The following is a 14,469-nucleotide window of genomic DNA, read 5'->3' as shown; positions in this document are numbered from 1 at the left end:
CGCCTCGCTGGATCTGATTAAATCGCATATGAAAGCAAGGAATCTTGTGAGATCTGGCAACGCATCCATATATCGGCTGAAAAGTGGTCAAGGACCACGCACCCACGCCACAGCGTTCAGTCTTTCCCAACCCAGGATGTCTTTAGCAAGACAGAGAGCCAGCTAGAGGCAGGCAGTACAACTTAAGACCTCTGGTTTGTACCTATGAAAAATACAAATTTTCTTAGAAAATAGAAAATTTGTCATTTGTTCATGTGAACAAACTTTCAGTCTTAACAATAGGATAGACTTATACTTGGAGGGAGGTACAGACTTCCTAAACCATCTGGGGGCTTACCCATCAGTCAAGCTCCAAAAGAAATATCTACAGGAGAGAGACTGATGCCCGTGAGAAGCTAGATACATTGATATCCAACCACTCAGTCACTGAGTGACACACAATGACATATGGGAGAATCATTGTATAGGGAAATAAAGAGAAACTTTGACTGTCCAATAACAAACCAACACACCAGGGTTTGTTACCACTCCCTACTTCCCCTTGCCAAAGAGCAGAGTATATGCTACCAAATAGAGGGTTAAATATTTGCATACCAAGCAACCAAACTATCAGTAGGACTACCTTACTCGTCTGTAACAGACCGTCCACCGAATGAGGAGTCTATTCCTTAACCCGCCCGAAAGAAGGAAAGGTGCAAGAGAAAGAAAGAGACCAGCCAATTTACTCATTCTCTCATCCACACAATCATCTTAGATAAGAAACAAATGTGCCCTGTTAAGGGCAATGATGAGTTACGTAGTCTGTTGGGCAGTCACCACAGGACCCAGGGAAAACGTGTCCATACACCTCCATAGAAGGAGGTGAATGTGGACTGGCATAACCAAGTGCCAGTGCTCAGCACTCTATGTACAGCCAAGTTCTTCTTGAAAGCCAGGGAGGGACCAATACCCCTAACCCCTTCTTTACCGGGTGGGTGAGCAGAATGTAAACATTGCGTTCGCTGCCGAACTGAATCTCTCGGTAGCGAAGGGTAGGCTCTTGTTTGGAGGGGTGCCGATCGTAAAAATATTTGCCAATAATACACTAATCAAGACAGGCTAATGAAATTATCAGGTATTATTAGCACTATAATAATGCATATTCTCTGTGAGTTTTATCATCCTACAGGGAAAATAAATGATTTTATGAAAAAAAAATGTGAAACTCTTGTACAAGGGACACTGGTGGTCGGTGAGAAAACTACAGTTTTGAATAGAAATTCGGTCTTACAGAATGTTGGTATATCCACCTGGAACATGCACATAATGTATTATCAAAATAGAACAGTAAATAAGCACGTAATAAAAAAAAAAAGAGCAACAACTAAAGCGGAAGCCCCGCCGATAAATATGGAAATCGCATTTTTTATAGTATATCTCTCAAAAATTGGTCGATGTCGTTTTCTATGTTTTCTAAGATTAGTTTCATCACAGATAACAACTTTAGGGGTATCTAAACTAATTTTTCAAGTTTCTTGTCCTCAAAAAAAAATCGCTTTTTCGCTTTTTCTCTGGTTTGGTTTTTTATATATAAAGTTACTATAAGGCTTTATTTTTACCTTCATTTATCTGGTGTTCATATCTTTTATTTGTAAACTGTAATAAGTGAATAAATAAATAAATACAGTAAATGATGATGCAACTGGTTTTACACTTGGGTAGAAGTTATTACATGTTTACGCTTGTCTGGTTTTGTGATTTTTTGTTGAGACGCAGTTCATCTGTCACCTACACACTATTATGTAGATAAAAAAGCAGTAATAATATTTTTTGGGGTTCATCATACGTCTGGCATCGTGACATACTGTTTACTTTGCTCCAAACTCTTCAAACCGAAATTACAGAATGATTGGAAGTCCCTATCTGAAAAGAGGAGTTTTGGTGGTACTTTGCGTACCAACTTTATGCACCCGGCGCAGTGTAGTAGACTTGAATGGTGGTACCCGCGTACATCCAAACAAACTTTCGGTAATGAAGAGGCTAATGTCACGATACGCTCTAGCCTGCACAGACTTGGTGACGGAATCATCTGATGGCTTCCCGTATCCAAAAAGAGATAGTATTCTTCGACACCTCTTTCTTTGTACGCCCCGTGCTAACAAAAAGCCTGTGACACCCTGGCCTAAAGTGCCGTGTTCTTTTCAGGTAGCAACACAGAGCCCTGACAGGACATAACAAAAGCTCTTGAAAATCACCACCCACAAATTCATTCAGTGATGAAAAGGAAAAGGTGGTGAACCTATCATCGTGCACAGAGGGATTCTGGGTCTTAGCAATGAATTCCGGGACAAATTCGAAGGACACTGACCCCCAACCCCTGGTGTGCTTCACATCATAGCTCGGACCATGCAGGCCCCCCACTCTTTTCCAAGATGCCAAGGCCAGGAGGAAAACCATTTTGAGTGTCAAGTCCCTGTCTGATAAACAATGTAAAGACTCATACAGAGCTATAGTGAATCTTCTCAGGAACAAGGAAACATCCCACATCAGGGGCTTGAGCTTTCCAGGAAAACTCGATTGCTCAAACCCTTTAACTAGCATGGAAAATTCCCAAGATGAGATGTCAATACCTCTACGACGTAACATTAAACTCAAGGCCACCCTGTAGCCTCTAATGGCAGAAGCAGACAAATGTTTTTCATCTCTGAAGAAGGTTAAAGTCTGCTATGTGCTGAATAGAGGTTCCGAGTGGAGAAAAACCCTGTTTACGACACCAATCACAGTAAATCGCCAATTTGCCTTGGTAAACAGCGGAGGTCGACCTTCTGAGACTGCTGCCCTCTGAGATAAGCCTCTCGCTCGGAGGAGATACCTGATAGCCTCCAACCGTGAAGAGACAGGGATTCTACTGATTGGTGAAACCTTTCTACATGCAGCTGACACAGGAGATGCCACCAAGGGGGAATTTCTCCCAGAATCTCCAACAAAAACGACAGTAGATCTGGAAACCATTCCGCCTGAGGCCACAGAGGGGGTACCAAAGTCATCCTGAGACCCTGCAAACTCATCAGCCTTTTCAGAACCTGACGGAACAAACAAAATAGAGGGAAGGCATACTACTCCAGGTTGTCCCAGGGATGTTGGAACACGTCCTCCGCTAACGCCAGAGGATCTGGAACCACCGAACAGAATATCTTCAGTTTCCTGTTGAACCAGGTTGCAAAAAGGTCCAGCATGGGTTTTCCCCAAACCTGATGAAGGGACAATTCTGTGCCTAGGATCTGATCCCGACGACTGAGCTTGTCTGCGACCACATTCCGTTTGCCTGGGATATATCTGGCTCAGAGCTCTACCGAATAGCTGACCAGCCACCGGTGAACCTCGACGGTCAAGGCATGAAGTTGACATGAAACCAGGACCCCTGCTTGTTCACATAAGCGACCATCATGATGTCAGACATGAGAATGGCAGACTGACCCTCTACTTTCTCCTGAAATTCCTTCAGACCCAGATCGGCTGCCTTCAACTCCAAAACATTGATATGTTAATGCTTGTACTCCAAACACCCAAGGCAATGAAGCCACCTAAATGAGGACCCAACCTGCAAGGGAGATGTCTGAAAACAGATGGAAGTCTGGGGGGAGCGAACCAAGAGGAACACCCTTAAAGAAATTTCAGTCATCCAACCACCAACAAAGGTCTTCTCTCTCTTCTAGAGGCAGAGGAACCCTTAATAGGGGTGATTCCCCCGCCAGAGACCAGAATTCCCTCAGTCTCCATTGCAGAGACAGAAGATGAAGTCGCCCATGAGGAACCAGCTTCTCCAGAGAAGACAAAATTTCCCAGAAGAACCTGCCACTGATGAGCTGACTGATTTGGTTGCAACAGGAAGTTGAGCGCCACCATTTGCAACTTCTCCAACCTCTGATCCGATGGGAAAACTCTTGGAACCGCCGTATCGATGACCATGCGCAGGTAGAGGATCCTTTGACTGTGTACGAGGTTTAATTTCTCTTGGTTGAACACTATACCCAGTTCCAGACAAAACCGAAGCAAACGATCTCTGTCCTGCAGCAGCTTCTCCCTGGAACCTGCCAAGACCAACCAATCATTGCAGTACCTCAGCAAACGGATCCCGAGCATGGGCGCAACTTGAGACGAGAGAGAAGACCCTTGTGAACACCTGAGGGGCTGTGGTTAGCCCAAAGCACAGGACTTTGAACTCAAAGACCTTGTCTCAAAGACAACGGATGAATAGGGATCTGGAAATATGCGTCCTTCAAATCTATTGACAGCATGAAGTTGCTTTCCCTCACAGCTGCCAACACTGAATGCGGGGTCTCCATCTTGAACCTCGTTTTCCTGATGAAATGATTCAAGGTGGATAAGTCGTTTACAGGCCTCAAACCTCTCGACGCCTTGGGCACCAAGAAGATGACTGTAAAACCCCGGAGACGGACGCACCACTTCCTCTATCGCATCCTTGTCCAGCATCTTCTGCACTTTCCTCCTGGAAAGCTAAGAACTTCAGAGATTCTGGGGAATATACCGCTCCAAGAGCGGGGGAGAGAAGTCAAATGGCAAATGGCAGTAGATACACTACCCAAAGGACATCTACTACCCACTTCTCTGCCCCATAACTCTGCCACTTGGCCCACTGGCCGGCCAGGCAAGCCCCCCCCCCCACTCCTGCGGCACAGGAGAGGGAGAGGCGCCTAACCTACTAACGACCCCCTTCACCTCTGCCCCTGGGCCCCCTCTCTACTTAAAAGAGCGGGAGCGAAAGGAACATTGGTCCTCTGACCTAGGCTGGGATGAACAGGGAAGCCTTGCTGAAACCGAACTCCTTGATGGCCTACCAGGTGACAATCTTCAAGACTGCTGCTAGGCAGGGGGAGGAGCGGGAGCCAGACATCTCCGAGGACGAGATACTTTGACACAGTCTGGTGCACTAATCTGCCCTTCGTGTCAGCCTGCCGCCAGTCTATCGCATCCTCCAGCTCAGTCCGAGGGAACAGAAATTGAGATTCAAAAAGATCCCCATTCCTCAATGCCAGCAAAGACTCGGGGTTAACCGATCTTTCCATCCTGGACAAAGCCACGTCTCTTCTAATCAGGAGAAGATTAGCCCATAAATTGATGCTGAGGTGTGCAATACGAGAACGCCTTGCACCCAGACTGCAACAAAATGGCAAGAGAAGAAACACTCACCAACCCCTCCAGGGACCTGCCAAATGCTATTTTGGCAATGACCGCCGACCAGAAGTCCAACCAAAAAACCATCTGCAACAGGGAGGCTGCCGTAGACTCCAAAGCTGAGGCATCCTGCGGACACAAGGACGGAGCCACCAACCTCACCTGCTCCAAAGTCAACTCCGGCTTCAGATGAATGACGTCCGGGTTAAGATGACGTGACATCAAGTAGGCAGAGTTTGTAGCATAGTACTTCCTATGCCTCACGAGGGGCAGGGGAAGCAACTTGGTAGAGCCCCTTGAGCGAAGCGACCCATCCCGATCTGAAACAGAGGCGTTTACCTTATGTAAGACCCACTGGACATGCCCCGATAAGGGAAGTTGAAACGATGACTTGGGATCTTGCATAGCTCCCAGCAAGGCTTCCAAGCAGGAAGGAGCAAAAGACGACTAAGCCTGAGTCCTATTCTCCAAATTGTTCAACCCACGAATGAGATTGACAACTTCTGTGAAGGAAGACAAAAACTCTTGCGTGTCTCCCTCTTCCTGCTCTGGCAACGGGGACCGACGACGAGAAGAATGTGCAGGCTTATCCAATGTGACTTCTTTGTGTAAGCCAACAGAAGAGCCAGCAACCAAACAGCCCGAAACGCCAACCAACCTGTATGGGTTGGATCCAAGCGCCAACTCCTGCGACGAACCAACCACAACATTAGGAACATCACTACGCACACCACGTGCAGGACGGGCACACATACGTGCAAAGGGGAAGTGTCTTCAACACTCAAAATAGAACAAGAATCCCTCAGAGTCGAACCCCAGGAAGTACTAGGGGGAGGGGCAGGCAAACGCTCCTGCTGCACTATCTCTGCGTTCACAACTTTCGACCTCTTGACAGGCACCTTGAGATCCTTACAGCAACGAATAGGCAGCAAACAATGACAACACAGACGAGCGAGGCAGCGCAGTCAAGAAACTGGGAGTGACATCATCGATGGACGTGACGTCACTATCGGCACTGATGTCATGACTTCCCTACACTACATACTAGGCCAGAAATATCATACAATGTTAGGGAATTAAGTAAAACTTCTAAAGAAGGAACAAGATATGAAAAATCTTATTAAAATTGTGAGAATAACTAAAAACATAATGGGATTTGGAAGAAGAAAAGATTTACATATTGGGAAGTCTATGCAGATGCTTCATTTGGGAATATAGAAGATGGTCATACTCAACTGGTTATGTTATATCCTTGACAGATAGTAAGAGAAGTCCTACATGTTCGAAGTCCAGAAAATCCCAGAGTAGCAAAATCCGCCATTGAAGCTTCCTTAGAAGGATTGATATAGTATTTCAAACATTTGTGGGAAGAGATAGTAGGAGGGAGAAAATTAGAAGCATTGGTTAATACTGATAGTAAAACAGTAGTGACTGCAATAAAATTGAGTACTGATGTATGTAGTAAGAGATTAAAAATAGATATTGAAGCAATAAGAGAAAAAATAGAATCTGGGGAAATAAAGGAGAGATGGATAAAAGGAGAACATCAAATAGCTGATGTATTAACTGCAGCATGAGTTTCAGGGAAAATTATTAGAAATTATGTAGAGGGTAGAGTTGGAGAATAAAAAGAATTAGAGCGGATTAAGTTACGAAGAGGTTGGACAAGAGGGGGAAAAAAAAAAAGATGTGTGATATGTATCAGTTTAGTCAGTGTTAATTGTATTTTTATTTTCTGCTATGTTGGTGAAATGTGGGAGTTGTTCAATGTATGGGAACTTGTTTGATTTTAGAAAATGTCTTGAGGTATTCAAGTTGTGTTGACATCATAGAATACAAGATGGCAGCGGCGTGTGGTGGAAATGTAAACATAAACAGAACATGCAGAAGAGGACGCATGGACCTGGTGTTTGGTATGGTAGGAGAGAGCTCTCTGTCTTATAAGAATTTGTGGGTTGTAAGTCACATTGTGGTGTTGTTCAAAGTCTTAAGCTGGATTATACTGGGACCAAAGAATGTGAACAGGTGGGTCAATTGCTTGCATGATTGTTGCATACAAGAAAGATTAGGCTAGGAAAATATTCAAACATTGTACACCCAAGGTTCCCCCAAAACTCGACACTTTACCTCAAGGCAAAGAGTCTCAAGGTACTGCAATAACAAACACTGTTTTTCAAATCCAGGCAGTCCCTGGTTATCGGCAATCTGGTTTTATGGCACTTGTCTAGCACCATAAAATCGGCGATTTATGGCGCCAAAGTGAGCCAAGTTCCAGTTATCAGGGACATAAGGTGCCATAAGGCACCAATGATAGATATGGTGCCATAAGGTGCTTTATGACATGCCATAGGCTTGAGAGCTGCAATGATATACCAATTTTAGAAATTTAAACATTATTATTTTATTTTCATTTTCTGCATTAGTGAAATAGTATGGGCATTATTCATTTACAAAATGTATAAAAAGGACTTTTTAATAGCAAAATATTCTTTGTTTAAAAGTGTACTCATTGGAGTGGTGATATGGGGAGTGATGTCATAGGATGACAAATGGCAGTAGTGAATCAAATGTAAACAGTGGAGGGGGAACAGAAAAATTGCTTTGATGTGGTTGTCAGGTAGAAAGACAGACAGCTCTCTTATGGTTAGGTTGTATATTGTAGGTTTTAAGTCTGTTTTGTGGTTTTTAATACTCATAAGCTGGATTACACAAGAAGAACAATTTAAACAGGTGGGTAGATTGCATAATTGTACCATTTTTGGTTGGGTTAGACTAGGAAATAAATTGACTTGGGAGCTGGTGCCAGGGGCCCAGGAGCTCGTGTCTGGAGCTTGGGAGCTGGTGTTAAGTGCTTGAGAGTTGGCATCGGGCACTCAAGTGCTCCCCAAAACTGATGACATGATCTATTACTCTTTCCCTACACCTCTCAAAATGAACGCAAATATGTTCCTTTTTCACAGACAGAACAAAATTGGGGTCCTCTATGGGAAGTAGAAGCCTGGGATTTCTTCTAACCTGAAGAGGAGAGGCCAGCTGAACCTAGTGGTTCGACTGCAGTGCCTCTGCCTCTTGAAGGCCCAGGGCCTTATAGGATGCTGCCTGGTAGAGAAGGATGTCACTGCTGTTAACAGGTATTCTTTCCACTGCAGCCTCACTCCAATGGAAGAGAGAGGTAGACCCCAGAGCCAATCCATTCCTCAGGGCCAGAACCAACTGCAAACCTTCTCTTCAAGACAATGATTAGAGCTAGGCAACAGCCCTACCTCCAAACAACAACAGCACCTTGAAAGAAGTATATTTGTCCAGGTACAACACCACAAGGATGCCAATTTTGCCACTGAAGAACCACAGGTCCAGCCAAGTAACCGCTTGGAGCACTGGCATGGCAGTTAGACTCCAAAGCCGCCACTTCCACCTGCAAGGGGAGACCCCATTTGCCCAAAGACAGTCCAGAAACAGACCAGGTGACAAATTAGACATGACTGGGTCACCCTGTAGTGTCAGAATGGTACATAGTACGTATTTCCTCTTACAGAGGGAGCCACTTACTAGACCAACTGGATCTCTGGGAATTATCTTACACAGAAACAAGAGAACTGCCCTGGTCAAAGACGCTTTCCCTGGGTTTCTTGGGGGAACCCAGTGTTTCTGTGCTTTCAGGGCCATATCACTACTGGAAGGGTGACCCACAGTGACTACAACCAGGATGACTGTAACATCATCTTCAGTGAGTCTCCACCAACTCTGACTGCCATGGCTGCTTCTGCAGATTTCTTCTCCACCATCAAAACCCACATAAGGCCTCAGAGAGAACCCAGGGCCTCAGTCGGCTTGACGTGGTCCTGACTTGCTAGTGGCCACAACTTTGAGACTCAGCCTCTGACGTACCTGCAACAAAAGTTGGGTTAGTAGAGGTCCTTTCTTCCATACTGAGTGAGAAAGCACTTGCCAGAGGAGAATTCTCCCTCAGAGTGGAAAGAGGCCTCTACCCCCTCTCTGCCAAACATTTAGTGGGAGTTAGCAGAGGAGAAACCACCCCCTTAGGGGTAGTAACACCAGGTGGAAGAAAGGTGCTGCAGGGTTCCTTCAGTGTCACTAGCAGAGTATTACCCTTCAGTAGCACCAGGAAGACCTTCTCCCTTGTGGCTCACTTTACATTCTTTAGACAACCACTCTTGGTACACTGAACAAGTAATCCCATGATTACATACATGCCTCTTACAGAAGACATATAGGGTGTGCAAATAAACTTGGACAGAAGGCAAGAACCTATTACAATGCTTGTCTCTGCCAGGACCAAGGCAACTTCTCATGTTTATAGGTTTCCTTTGTCCAAAGGAGGTAGGCTTACACAAGTAAGGAGTTTAACTCATATTCATATTTCAGGATCAAAACCCAAACAAGAAGCAATCAAAATCAAAGGTACTTAAGTGAGCACAACCAAGACATGAAGCAATAAAAAACAAAGAGTACTTAACCCTTAAACGCCGACTGGACATATTTTACGTCGACATACAAAAGTTTTTTTAAAAATTCACGGAAAAATACTTTTAGGCCTACCAGCCAAAAACTCTTGAATCACGCGCCTTGGGGGATGCTGGGAGTTCACGGATCAAGGTGTTGTTTTGTTTACAATCGTTACGCAGGCACGCAAGCGCGAATTTTTTTCTTGCCGCACTAAAAAGTATCTGTGACACATCTCGGAAATTATTTCGTCACTTTGACATAATTTTTGTACCATTTTAAATTAGCCGTTACATGGAGTATTATATATGAAAATGTGCGCATTTTTATGTAGAATACAACAATAAAATACTCATGATTGTAGCTTTTATCAGTTTTGAGATATTTTCATATAAATAACGATAATTGCCAAAATTTCAACCTTCGGTCAACTTTGACTCTACCGAAATGGTCGAAAAACGCAATTGTAAGCTAAAACTCTTATATTCTAGTAATATTCAATCATTTACCTTAATTTTGCAACTAATTGTAAGTCTCTAGCACAATATTTCGATTTATGGTGAATTTATGAAAAAACTTTTTCCTTACGTCCGAGCGGTAACTCTTCCGAAAAAAATCATACATGCGATTGTGGTAATGTTTGCACCATTTTAAAATTAGCCGTTATATAAAGTTTTATATATGGAAATGTGCGCAATTTCATGCACAATACAACTAAAAACAACCCATGGTTGTAGCTTTTATTCAGTTTTGAGATATTTTTTCATAATAATAACGATAATTGCCAAAATGTTTTAACCTTCAGTCAACTTGACTCTTCACTACCGAAATGGTCGAAAAACGCAATTGTAAGCTAAAACGCTTATATTCTAGTAATATTCAAGCATTTACCTTCATTTTGCAACAAATTGGAAGTCTCTAGCACAATATTTCGATTTATGGTGAATTTATGAAAAAATAACATTTTCTTTACGTCCGCGCGGTAACTCTTCCGAAAAAATCATACGTGCGATTGTGGTAATGTTTGCACCATTTTAAATTAGCCGTTACATAAAGTTTTATATATGAAAATGTGTGCAATTTCATGTAGAATACAACCAAATATAATTGAAGGTTGTAGCTTTTCTCATTTTTGAAATATTTGCATATAAATCACGATAAATAGAAAAAAAACCACGTTCGGTCAACTTTGACTCTATCGAAATGGTCGAAAAACGCAATTGTAAGCTAAAACTCTTACAGTCTAGTAATATTCAGTCATTTATCTTCATCTTGAAACAAATTCGAAGTCTCTAGCAAAATATTTAGATTTATGGTGAATTTAAAAAAAATCTTTCCTTCCCTCCGTGCGCGGATTCTCCGCCACAAATCTCCGAAATGCGTACGTACCATTCTCGGAATATTTGCTCCGTTTCATATTAGGCATTTCATAGAGTTTTATATATGAAAATATGCGCAATTTCATGTAGAATAAAACGAAAAATATTTGAAGGTTGTAGCTTTTCTTATTTCCGAAATAATTGCATATATATATATATATAAATTCGACATTCGGTCAACTTTAACTCGTCAGATATGGTTGAAAACTGCAATTGTAAGCTAATACTCTTACAGTATAGTAATATTCAATCATTTGTCTTCATTTTGAAAGAAATTGGAAGTCTCTAGGACAATATTTAGATTTATGGTGAATTTTTGAAAAAAATATTTGTTTACGTCCACGCGTTACGAATTCATGCATTATTTTGTGATAATATTTTCTCTGTGTTGCTTTTATCATTTTACAATGTGTTATATACCAAAATGATCGCAATTTAGTGTACATTACAACGAAAAAAAAAGTAACTTGTTAACTTTACTCGTTTTGCGCACAGCGCGATTTGAATACAATTATATATGAAATTTCGTTTTTGCGCTATCATATATCACATTATTTATATATGATAATGATAATTTTTTTCACTTCTGATGGTTGCATACTAAACTTCAGCCAATGACAAAAAAAGGAGCCAAAAATGAACTCTTAATCTTGAAAACTAAGCGCGCTGTGATTTTTTGAAAAAAATATTTTTTCCGCTTCCGCGCTCACTCTGAAACACCTCCGGCACACGGGAGACAATTTTTTTTTTACCGCTTCGGCGTAAGAGGGTTAACTGAGTACAAAGTTTATTGAAAGAATATGAAAGGTAATAACAGATTCAGGTAAGACGTCTGGACTTGAAGGTGGTCAGAGGCAAACTGGAGTACACCAACAAGTGGGCAGGGCTTCTCCCTACCTCTCAGTAGTTAACTAACTTGTCAGTTCAATGTCTGAACAGCTGTTCCAGCTGTGCTTAAGCTAAATCCGTAAGCAATGTATGATGGTTTGTATATGTATGGGAACAAATATCTTATATCTACTGTGTGTTAGTGTTATGCATAAAAACTGAATAATTACCAAAGAAAAGTATACACACCATTTAATCAAGAACATCAAGTCACCATTCTCCGTATCTGTGGCACCAATAATTTTTTCCACCTCTAATCCACGGTCAAATCCTCGGGGACCACTATCCTGAAATCAAGGAAATTTAGTATCCTAAATTTTTGTACACCATGGTAAAATAAAAGCATTCTGACACATACCTACAATTATTCAAGCAATAATACTAATCTCACACTTAAGCTTAGTGACTATCATATGTGAGAGGGGATGGGGGTGGGGTGCTGCCACTTACAGTGTGCCCTATGTGGCATACTGTGCAGTCAGCAACTCGTATTCACCACAACCACCCGCAAATAGGCCCATGAATACTTAAAACTCCCCTCTGAAAATACTTATAACTGCCTCTCTTGAAAGTTCAAACACCAATGTATATACCTTAAACTAGCACCCATTTATCCTATTACTGTATTATTCTTTGAAATTATATTACTTTCATTTCAAAATCCATCTTAAACATTTGATCCTTAAAAATGACAATATTTGAAGTAAATTGTATTTCTCCTAATTATACAAACCTGAGGTCCTTCCATCAGACATTACCTTCGACGAACCTGGAAAACGGCCACTAAACTCTTGAACAAGGTGGTAACTACCATCCTGCCCAGATGTAAAAATTCCAATTAGCCTTTCTGCCCAGGTTTCAGATTGAGGGTGACATGAGGTGGGCCTAATGTGTAAAGGGCCTCAGGTTTGGATAGTTAAGGAAAAATACAATTTACTTTAAAAAATTGTCATTTGTTCCTACACAATATACAAACCATCAGTACTTCACATTAGGACTCTGATTTGAAGGAGGAATCTCAGGGTCTCTTTGAACTGACTGGAGTTCACCACACCTGGGTGTGAAGTACTGTGCCTCTGATGTACTGATTGGGGTATAGGAACTGTGAGATCAAATGTCAGACTTCTGGACCTTTTTGAATGAGTGAAGAATCATAACTCATATGATTCTACAAAGAAAACAGGATGGGTGCTCAAGATGTAGACTTACCACATCAGATCCCAGTTCCAGCAAGTGTAGATTTGAGTCTTACTCTCTGCCTGAAGAAAGAGAAATAGGGGAATGTAGGAGGAGGGGGAGGAGAGGCCAGTCAACCTCGTAATGCTTCTCACTTCCAGAACCACATCTTTCGCGAGATGCTGCCCGTCCTGTTAAAGGAGCCGGGTAAGAAAACACAACTTTGAGCAGCCACCACAAATGTCCAAGGAAAAAAAGAGGTTCCAAGGACTTGTGGGCAATACCCAAGGGTAGAAATAAATAAATGTTGTCTAATGAGACCACATTTCTGTATCCAGACAAACAGATTCCTCCAGAATACAAGGGATTGACCAAGCCACTAATTCTGTGAGCTTTCAGGGAAGCATACAGGTGACGTCATCTCCAGCTGCAGAGAACTTCCTCCTAATCATCTCACAAAACCAGGAGATAGACGTGTCCTTAGACACTTCTTCCGTGGAGAGTCAGTACTAGTGAAAAGTTATCGGCATCCATGTAAGGGATGTCAAGTCTTTTTCGAAAGTACAGCAGTACGCTAACAGCACAAAGTAACAATTGATCTGGATCACTGATTACAAAGTCCAAGGCATAGATCATGGAGGACTCAAACCTGCCCATAGGTGCCGAAAGATTTGGAGTTCGATATGACACCTGAGAAGGAGTCAAGACATTTATCCCAGCCTTTTGAAGAGTGACATTAAGGGGGGCGTCCGTTTATATAGAAATAATGCTCTGATTTTTATGAAATTATTATGTCACACATATATATAAGGTGATGTTCCAAAAAAAATTTCAGTGATCGAATGATTATTTTGGTTTTTATTGATAAGAAAAAATTTAAAAAATTAAAAATGTGTAACTCTTCCTTCATTTTTAGAGCTATTGCAATGAGGCTTTATACACAGAAAGTATATCATAGTAAAAAAAAAAAATGTGAACAGTTTTTCCATTTTTTGCTTTTTTTGGATGTGGGGCGAGGGGGAATTTTCCCCCAAAAAATTTTGTTGATTTAGTTATCACAAGTTCCTCGTCAACCTAAGAAAAAATCTAGCCCCAACAAAATATTCACCTTTCTTTCCTCTTTCCAATGGTATATTTAACTTTAAAATTGGCCTACAAATAAAAAAATAGTTAGCGTTTGAAGTGCAAAAAAGCGAAAACTGAGAAAAACGGCTGTAAAGGTCAAGAAGTGTTTTTTTTTTGCACTCATGGAAAAAAAACTGATCTTTGAGCAAAACCATGATACAAACAAATGTTAAATACTCACTAGCACTTAGTTCAGAATGCCTTTCCTTCTTTCTAATAGTTCTTAGTGTTTTTTTTTGCTTGGTTTCCGGCACCAAGTCCC

At 41.8% G+C, this 14,469-nt stretch overlaps 1 protein-coding gene across 2 annotated transcripts in view; it reads right to left on the bottom strand.

Moving 5' to 3' along the window:
• Positions 1 to 14,469, bottom strand: part of LOC135220810 (heterochromatin protein 1-like) — a 94,336-nt gene that overhangs the window by 29,688 nt on the left and 50,179 nt on the right. For both annotated transcript variants that reach the window (XM_064258322.1, XM_064258321.1), the window contains exon 4: positions 12,096 to 12,193. In XM_064258322.1, the coding sequence (XP_064114392.1) occupies positions 12,096 to 12,193 (98 nt within the window). The remainder of the gene's footprint in view (positions 1 to 12,095; positions 12,194 to 14,469) is intronic.

Source organism: Macrobrachium nipponense, chromosome 2, assembly GCF_015104395.2.
Source record: "Macrobrachium nipponense isolate FS-2020 chromosome 2, ASM1510439v2, whole genome shotgun sequence".
In the NCBI taxonomy this organism is placed as follows: domain Eukaryota; kingdom Metazoa; phylum Arthropoda; class Malacostraca; order Decapoda; family Palaemonidae; genus Macrobrachium; species Macrobrachium nipponense.
This window is presented reverse-complemented; position numbering and strand designations above follow the sequence as displayed.